Source organism: Colobus angolensis, unplaced genomic scaffold (genome assembly GCF_000951035.1).
Source record: "Colobus angolensis palliatus isolate OR3802 unplaced genomic scaffold, Cang.pa_1.0 Scaffold61, whole genome shotgun sequence".
NCBI classification, from domain to species: domain Eukaryota; kingdom Metazoa; phylum Chordata; class Mammalia; order Primates; family Cercopithecidae; genus Colobus; species Colobus angolensis.
The window spans coordinates 4,718,196-4,727,325 of record NW_012119710.1 but is presented as its reverse complement, the minus strand read 5'-3'; the positions used below and the strand labels follow the sequence as shown (position 1 = coordinate 4,727,325).

Below are 9,130 nucleotides of genomic sequence, written 5' to 3'. Positions count from 1 at the left end.
AGGATGGTCTCGATCTCCTGACCTCGTGATCCGCCCGTCTCGGCCTCCCAAAGTGCTGGGATTACAGGCTTGAGCCACCGCGCCCGGCCCGGCCTTAAATTTTTTATATTTATTTATTATTTTTTTGAATAAGTCATCTCTGGCTTGAAGTTGATATAAGCTGGGGAGAAGGATGTCTTTGTAACCCCAGAACCACCAATCTGTGAGCTTTCAAAGTTCCTTGAGAACTACTTTCATCAAGTTAACAATCTTAATCACCCTTTGTCCAAAGCACCAGCTTATGAGAATTTTAAAAGTTACAAGGGTGAATACAAGATTCTCCTCCCAGCATAAATTGCCTCAAAGAAAGTGACTAGAGGACAGTTGGATGCCATACAGTAATTAGAGAGTAGTATGTTAAAGCCAGGTACAAGTGTGAAGTCCGGGATCTTAAGGATATGTGTCTTAGCGGAGCCTTAGCCTAGAACTTAACAGCTGTCATATAATTTTAATTTTGCCAATAGGAAATTGGGGAGAATGTGCACATTTACCTGATTGGGAAAGAGTCATCTCGTACCCACTCGTTGGCTGTGTCCTTGCACTGTGCAGAAGATGACTCCATCAGTGTAAGTGGCCAAAACAGCTTGTGCCACCAGATCACTGCGGCCTGCAAGCATGGTGGAGACTTGTATGTGGTGGGAGGGTCCATCCCACGGCGCATGTGGAAGTGCAACAATGCCACCGTTGACTGGGAGTGGTGTGCTCCTTTGCCTCGGGACCGGCTCCAGCACACCCTGGTGTCTGTGCCCGGGAAAGATGCCATATATTCACTGGGTGGCAAGACACTACAAGATACCCTCTCCAATGCAGTCATTTATTATCGTGTAGGTGATAATGTGTGGACAGAGACAACCCAGCTAGAGGTGGCTGTGTCAGGAGCTGCTGGTGCCAACCTCAACGGGATCATCTACTTACTGGGGGGGGAGGAGAATGATCTGGACTTCTTTACCAAACCTTCCCGACTCATCCAGTGCTTTGACACAGAGACAGACAAATGCCATGTGAAGCCCTATGTGCTGCCCTTTGCAGGCCACATGCACGCAGCTGTGCATAAAGATCTGGTGTTCATCGTGGCTGAAGGGGACTCCCTGGTATGTTACAATCCCTTGCTAGACAGCTTCACCCGGCTTTGCCTTCCTGAGGCCTGGAGCTCTGCCCCATCCCTCTGGAAGATTGCCAGCTGTAACGGGAGCATCTATGTCTTCCGGGACCGATATAAAAAGGGGGATGCCAACACCTACAAGCTTGACCCTGCCACTTCAGCCGTAACTGTCACAAGAGGTATTAAGGTGCTGCTTACCAATTTGCAGTTTGTGTTGGCTTAAGGCTGTGGGGAGGGGAGGAGAGCTGCTCACTCCTTTTCCCTCCGCATCCAAACTCAAAAGTCCCCCGGGCCCCAATTCAAGGTAATGTATTTTTTGGCACATATTAGAAAGGCAGTGCCTCAGCCCTTCCCTGAACCCATGGAGGTGTTCTGTTCGGGGCTTTTTAGACTGCTGCTGCTCAGCTGGTTGCTTGAACTGACAGTAGGCCAGCCTGTTCTCTGCCACCCCCTAGTCATTGTGTGCCTCACCACAGCTTGCTTAAAGCAAGCTGTTTCTCAGACCTTAGGCACAGCCTCTCCTCTTTACCTGATCAATGTTAAATATAAGCACCCCTGATCCCAGGACATAAGGAAAGATGCCCAATTGTACTTTTGTTCTATAGCCTATGAAAGGGCTAGTTGATCATTTTTCCACAAAGAATTAGGTGTTAAGAGTTTTCCTTCAGGCTTAACGTAGGAGAATGGACTAAGCTGAAGGTGCACTTCACCAGCAAGAGTCAACTCTAGAATTCAGGACGTTCCTTCTATTGTTTTCTCATCCATCTGTCAGGAAATGTAACTTTGGTTTTATTTTTGGCTTATTCCAAGGGATAAGCCAGAAAATAGAAATGATTATTTCTGATTAATAGCAGAAACTTTTTCAAGTTCAAATATATAAGGTGTCTGCTCTTTTAAAAGCTCTAAGCTAAGTCAAGAGCTAGGAAGTGTTGATACAAATAAAAGTTTTTGAAGGGATGTGTGTGTCTGTGTTGAATTCTGAAGGGGTGACTTTGAAGAGGTGAGGGTGTTTCATTCCCTCAGGGGGACTCCTTACGTACCACCACATGGCTTCGTCTGCAGCAGTCCTGACTGCAGCCCATGCTCCCACTTCGCCAGACAGGATCCCTCCTCCACAGGGCCAGTGAGACTCAGATTCTGACAGTGGCAAAGAGCCAGAGCTGAGTTTCCTTTTTTCTAGTGCTAAGTCTTTTGAGTTGTGGTGCTAAATATTGTATTAGGCACAATATTAGGTACATAATAGATTTTTGTTAAAATACTTCTTTAGCTCTATTCAAGAAAAGAAGATGGCCCCATCCCTGTCCTGTATCCCATGAATACAAGCCACACTAAATCTGTTCCTTTCTAGCCACACAACAGTGTTATTTGAAGAAAACGAAGCAAGACAGAGAAAGCAAAATTACCTATTACCCATTGGCACATTTCAGTTATGTCAAGTCTGGGCTTAAGCCCTGCTGGTCCTGTTAAGTATTTTTTATTCTGTATCAAGCAGGAGTGTCTTGAGTTCTTTCTAATCTACATACATCATGTCTTTGAAGTGTCAAAAGTCCCATCCTTTGCTGCCCCTGCAGTAACCTGCTTGTGGAACTCTTTAAGAACATCCAGCTGGCCAGGCCTGATGTGGATGTAAGACCGGATCTTGGCGATGGCTCTTACAGCCTCCTCTGGACTCCATCTGTGCACCTGAAGTACAGGGTTGAGAAAGAAGCAGGTGTCAACGTGCCCTTGACACATGAGCAGGTGCTAAAGGACTTCGAGAGTTTCATTTCTTTGGAAACTCCATTTTGGAGGCATTAAAAATCATGCTCCTTGTATTATAAATGGGAGAGTACTGTAACCACTGCAGTCAGCCAGTCTCACAATACTATGCAACAGGCCAGGTGGAAAGTCAGTCTTTCTACCCAATTCTTGCTCTGCCAAATCCTAGAAAAAGAAAGTTGCACATGAGAAGCTGAGGTCCTAAGTTCAAGACTGCCTCAGCCTACTCCACATCCTCTCCGAGCTGGGCTTTTGGTTAAAAGAACTTCTAGGAACAAGTATGCAATAGATGTTTTTTTGTTTTTTTTTTATTGAGACAGTGCTTTGCTCTGTCACCCAGGCTGGAGTGCAGTGGCTATCTCGGCTCACGGCAAGCTCCGCCTCCCGGGTTCACGCCATTCTCCTACCTCAGCCTCCTGAGTAGCTGGGACTATAGGTGCCCGCCACCACGCCCAGCTAATTCTTTGTATTTTTAGTAGAGACAAGGTTTCACCATGTTAGCCAGGCTCAATCTCCTGACCTCGTGATCCGCCCGCCTCTGCCTCCCAAAGTGCTAGGATTACAGGCGTGAGCCACCGCGCCCGGCCTGCAGTAGATGTTTTTATGCAACTTGTCACCATGGCTAGAAAAACAAGTACTCATAATTATAATTTAAATAGGAGGCTTAACATGTCCTAAGGATACTCATTGGTCTAGAACTGAACAGAACCAAGAAAATAACAGATTTCTAGCTTGCTAATTCAATTCTCACTTGGTGCAAAATACCCTCCTGAGACCCTGATTCCAGCAGAGTCCTTATGACCAAAATTTTAGTATTGTTCAACTACATACACACTAGTCCACAGTAACACAAGGCCAAACTTAGCTATTCACATGACTTAGAAAATGCTCTGTGGGAGCCATTTTGTAACTCAGGTTACAAAATGATGATGGACTACAGGGTATTTGCTTCTCCTAAATATTTTTAAAGCATCCCACCTGCCAATCATGACAAATTAATAGGCAGAATCTAGTTTGGAGCCTGTTTCCAGAAACTAATATCCAGAACTTTACTCTGGAATACTTGAAGAAACTTGAGTACTATAAAGCTGAAAATGATCAGCACTATTATCTACAGTATTGTTCCCTGACATGGTATTAGAACAAGTGTCTAGCCTTTTCCTGAATATCTTTTGCAACTCCATTTTTAGAGTGCCCGCTGTAGGCCAGCACTTGATGTAATTTCTTATTTAAACTTCATAATACATTTAGTTTGAGAAAACAGCATTAGGTATCAGTCACTTTTGCTGATCCTCACTGGCAGGCGGCAGAGCCCCAGGTTAGTCTGTCACAAGGCTCAGGTGCTTTCCATCATACCACGCCACCTCCCAACAGCCTGAAATCAAGCACACAGCTCTTTCCAACAAGGCCCACCAGTAGACCATGCTATTGAAGTTCTGGAAATCTGCTATAAATGGGACCAGAAAGATTTATTATTTTTTTTTTGAGACAGGGTTTCACTCTGCCGGCCATGCTGCAGTGCAGTGGCACAAATCATGGCTCACTGCAGCCTCTACCTACTGGGCTCAGGTGATCCTTCCATCTCAGCCTCCCAAGTAGCTGGGACTACAGGTGCACACCACCACACCGAGCTAACTTTTTGTATTTTTTGTAGAGACAGCTTTGCCATGTTGCCCAGTCTGGTCTCAAACTCCTGGGCTCAAGCCATCCTCCCACTTCAAGCCTCCCAAAATGCTAGGATTGTAAGCATGTACCACGATGCCCAGCCCAGAAAGAACTTTTGTACCTGAATCAGGTATGCTGCCACCATAGTGGCACTCCTGGAGCGCCCAGCCTTACAATGCACGTAGACACACTGGCCCAGCGACTGGTACTTGAGAGCAAATTGGACTCCCTTCTGGAGGTTGTCCAAGGTAGGGATCCCAGTCATGTCTACTGTGCTGAGCCGCAGCTGCTCGACTCCTAGTCTCTTCCACTCCTGGAACCAGGTCCACCAGTATGAAAAAGAATGAAAAAAACCTGATGTGGGTGGGATGATAAGGGGCTCCTAAGAGGCAGCAAAGTAACAGGGAAGTTTCAGGGTTTACTACAATGGGAATACACTGTTTCCTGTTTTCTAAAATAGAAACTTCTTACAGAAATGCTTTTTTTCCCCATTCCAGGTGAGGACAGAAATGTATTTAAAATGGCTGGCCTACATAGTTGGTTTTTCATCAAACAACAGCTATGCTGCTGAGTTAGAATTATGTCCAAGATTTAAAGTGTTCCTTTTCTTTTATTAAGACAGAGTCTCGCTCTATTGCCCAGGCTGGAGTGCAGTGGTGTGATCTCAGTTCACTGCAACCTCCACCTCCCAGGTTCAAGCGATTCTCCTGCCTCAGCCTCCTGAGTAGCTGGGACCACAGGCACATGCCACCAAGCCTAGCTAATTGTATTTTTAGTAGAGACGGGATTTCATCATGTTGGCCAGGATGGTCTCGAACTCCTAACCTCAGGTCATCTGCCCGCCTCAGCCTCCCAAAGTGCTGGGATTACAGGTGTGAGCCACCACACCAGCAGGTAAAGTGTTCTTAAACTACCCTTTGTATACTTGAATATTTAGCTGCAAAATATTAGCTATATATATTTTAGCTGCAACAAATTCAGCTGCAAATATCTTAACATTTTATTTCGGCCGGGCATGGTGGCTCACGCCTGTAATCCCAACAGTTTGTAAGGCCGAGGTGGGCAGATCACCTAAGGTCAGGAGTTCGAGACCAGCCTGGCTAACATGGTGAAACCCTGTCTCTAATAAAAATACAAAAATTAGCCAGGCGTGGTGGCAGATGCCTGTAATCCCACCTACTAGGGAGGTTGAGGCAGGAGAATTGTTTAACCCAGGAGAGAGAGGTTGCAGTGAGCAGAGATCACACCATTGTACTCCAGCCTGGGTGACAAGAGAAAAACAACATCTCCAAAAATATACCTATTTTATTTTAGAGACACGATCTTGCTATGTCACTCAGGTCAGAGAGCAGTGGTGTGCAATCATGGCTCCCTGCAGCCTCAAACTCCTAAGTTCAAGCAGTCCTCCCACCTCCGCCTCCTGAGTAGCTGTGACTACAGCTGCACACCACTGTGCCAGGCTAATTTTGTTATTTTTTTGTGTGGGGATGGGGGTCTCGCTATGTTGCCCAGGCTGGTCTCAATCTCCTAGCCTCAAGCCATCCTCCTGTCTCAGCCTCCCAAAGTGTTGGGATTACAGGCATGAGCCACCAGGTCCAGCCAGTGTAACTTTTTTTTGTATAATTTTGGCACCTGTGTAGTGATTCAGCGGCAGATGTGGAGTACAATATTTTGCCAGGGCTTTCTATTTCTCTGTCCATAAGTCTCCTCTTTTTTTACCACTTTTTTTTGAGGAAGCACATGGTAGAAAATAGGGTTATCATTTTAAAATTAAAACAATGGGCCAGGCGCAAGAGTCCGTCTGGAAAACAAAAAAAACAAAAAAAATTAAAACAATGCACTGACCTTCATTAGTGCAATGTCATCACTTACAAAGAAGAAATAAGTGGCCAGGTGTGGTGGCTCACTCCTGTAATCCCAGATTTTGAGAGGCCAAGGTGGGTGGATCGCCTGAGGTCAGGAGTTCGAGATGACTCTGGCCAACATGGCGAAACCCTATCTCCACAAAAAATACAAAAATTAGCCAGGCATGGTGGCGGGCACCTGTAATTCCAGCTACTTGGGAGGCTGAGGCAGGAGAATCACTTGAACTGGGAGGCAGACTTTGCAGTGAGCTGAGATTGCACCATTGCACTCCAGCCTGGACAATGGAGTGAGATGTGAGACTGTCTCAAAAAAAAAAAGAAGAAATAGAAATAAGGTCTCTGGCAACTGGGCAAACTTTATGCTTTAAGACTTCAGATATCCTCCAGCTACTCTTATTATTAACCTCTTAATAATGAGTATCGGAGACTTTATGGTTCTGAATGAAGGTCAGCATTTTTTTTTTTTTTTTGAGACGGAGACTCACTCTGTCGCCCAGGCTGGCATGCACTGGTGCAATCTCGGCTCACTGCAACTTCTGCCTCTCAGGTTCAAGCGATTCTCCTGCCTTAGTCTCCTGAGTAGCTGGGATTACAGGCGCCTGCCACCACACCCGGCTAATTTTTTTGTGTGTTTTAGTACAGATGGGGTTTCACCATTTTGGCCAGGCTGATCTCAAACTCCTGACCTCACACAATCCACCCACCTCAGCCTCCCAAAGTGCTGGGATTACAGGCGTCAAAGCCACCGCACCTGGCCAAGTCACAAATATTTCCAGCCAAGTCACAAATATTTTTAAGGTTTCAAAAAATCCTCAGGTTGAAATAATAGTATCTTCATCATGCTATATCAGTAAAACAAATGAGAAAGATAATTGTTTAGTGCTATTAGATGCCAAACACTATAACGATAGGGCAACATTTTTAATCACATTGTAAATAACATCTTTTTTTTTTTTTTTTGAGATGGAGTCTCACTGTCGCCCAGGCCGGAGTGCAGTGGCCGGATCTCAGCTCACTGCAAGCTCCGCCTCCCGGGTTTACGCCATTCTCCTGCCTCAGCCTCCCGAGTAGCTGGGACTACAGGCGTGAGCCACTGTGCCTGGCCCCCAAATTTTTTTTTTTTTTTTTTTTGAGACTGTTTCGCTCTGTCGCCCAGGCTGGAGTGCAGTGGCCGGATCTCAGCTCACTGCAAGCTCCGCCTCCCGGGTTCACGCCATTCTCCTGCCTCAGCCTCCGGAGTAGCTGGGACTACAGGCGCCCGCCACCTCGCCCGGCTCGTTTTTTGTATTTTTTAGTAGAGACGGGGTTTCACCGTGTTAGCCAGGATGGTCTCGATCTCCTGACCTCGTGATCCGCCCGTCTCGGCCTCCCAAAGTGCTGGGATTACAGGCTTGAGCCACCGCGCCCGGCCGATCACTGCAATCTCTGCCTCCCGGGTTCAAGCGATTCTCCTGCTTCAGCCTCCCAAGTAGCTGGGACTACAGGTGTGCACCATAACTCCTGGCTATTTTTTTTTTGTTTTTTTTTTTGTTTTGTTTTTGAGACAAAGTCTCGCTGTGTCACCAGACTGGAGAGTACAGTGGCACGATCTTGGCTCACTGCAACCTCCGCCTCCCGGGTTCAAGTGATTCTCCTGCCTCAGCCTCCCAAGTAGCTGGGATTACAAGCACATGCCACCACGCCCAGCTAATTTTTGTATTTTTAGTAGAGACGGGGTTTCACCGTGTTAGCCAGGATGGTCTCAATCTCCTGACCTCGTGATCCGCCCGTCTCGGCCTCCCAAAGTGCTGGGATTACAGGCTTGAGCCACCGCGCCCGGCCAATTTGCACTTTTTTTTTGAGACTGTTTCACTCCTGTCGCCCAAGGCTGGGCTGGAATGCAAGATGTCGGCTCACTGCAACCTCCACCTCCCCGGCTCAAGTGATTCTCCTGCCTTAGCCTCCCAAGTAAATGGGACTACAGGCGCACGCTACCGTTCCCGGCTACTTTTTGTATTTTTGTAGCGATGGGGGCCTCGCCATGTTGCCCAGGTTGGTCAGGAACTCCTGGGCTCAAGTGATCTGCCCGCCTCCTCCTCCCGCCTCCCAAAAGTGCTGGGATTACAGGCGTGAGTCACCTCGCCCGGCCCAACTTGAACTTTTAAATAAACGCCTTTCACAGTTTCTAGCCTACCTCCAGGTGCCGTTTAGAGGACCAGACCGGAGGCAAAGCAGCTTGGGACGCCTGGCTCTGGGGCATGATGACCTCCCCCAAACTTCTCTAGCCGTGCCAGGCCCAGGGCGGTGGGCGAGGGGAGCGGGCCCCCGAGCCTGCCCCGCGGCCGGGTCCCTCACCTGTGAAGAGTGGCACAGGAACCTCGTCTCATACTCCTCGTTCATGGTGATCACCCCGCGCACGTTCTCGTCCTGTACCAGCTGCCGAGGCAAAGAGGTGGCTCAGCAAAGACGGTGGGGACCCCAGCGGCCCGACAGATACGGAACGGCGGGGACGGGGCAGGGGCCCGGGCTCCCCGGCCTGGCTCACCTGGCGCGTCAAGCTCCGCAACGGCAGCGCGCCCAGCAGCACTGTGGGGTCGATGCGGTGGTACCAGTCCCGGTGCGCCCGACCCGGCACCTTCCCGCGGAACAGGGTGTAGAGCAGCGTCGGGTAGAAGAGCACCCGCGCCAGGCCGGCCTCCAGCAGCGCGGTGGCCGCCATCCC

At 48.2% G+C, this 9,130-nt stretch overlaps 2 protein-coding genes across 6 annotated transcripts in view; one reads left to right on the top strand and one right to left on the bottom strand.

The window, feature by feature from the left end:
- KBTBD4 (kelch repeat and BTB (POZ) domain containing 4) overlaps positions 1–2,098 on the top strand; it is a 7,440-nt gene extending 5,342 nt beyond the window's left edge. For all 5 annotated transcript variants that reach the window (XM_011963376.1, XM_011963372.1, XM_011963375.1 and 2 more), the window contains exon 4: positions 504–2,098. In XM_011963376.1, the coding sequence (XP_011818766.1) occupies positions 504–1,364 (861 nt within the window). In that variant the 3' untranslated portion in view covers positions 1,365–2,098. The remainder of the gene's footprint in view (positions 1–503) is intronic.
- A 380-nt stretch (positions 2,099–2,478) lies between these two features.
- PTPMT1 (protein tyrosine phosphatase, mitochondrial 1) lies at positions 2,479–9,130 on the bottom strand. Its single transcript, XM_011963377.1, has 4 exons — positions 8,954–9,130; positions 8,764–8,844; positions 4,686–4,877; positions 2,479–2,824 (listed from the first exon to the last, which is right to left on the bottom strand). The coding sequence occupies exons 1-4, from the start codon at positions 9,125–9,127 to the stop codon at positions 2,666–2,668; spliced, it is 606 nt and encodes a 201-aa protein (XP_011818767.1). The 5' UTR covers positions 9,128–9,130; the 3' UTR covers positions 2,479–2,665.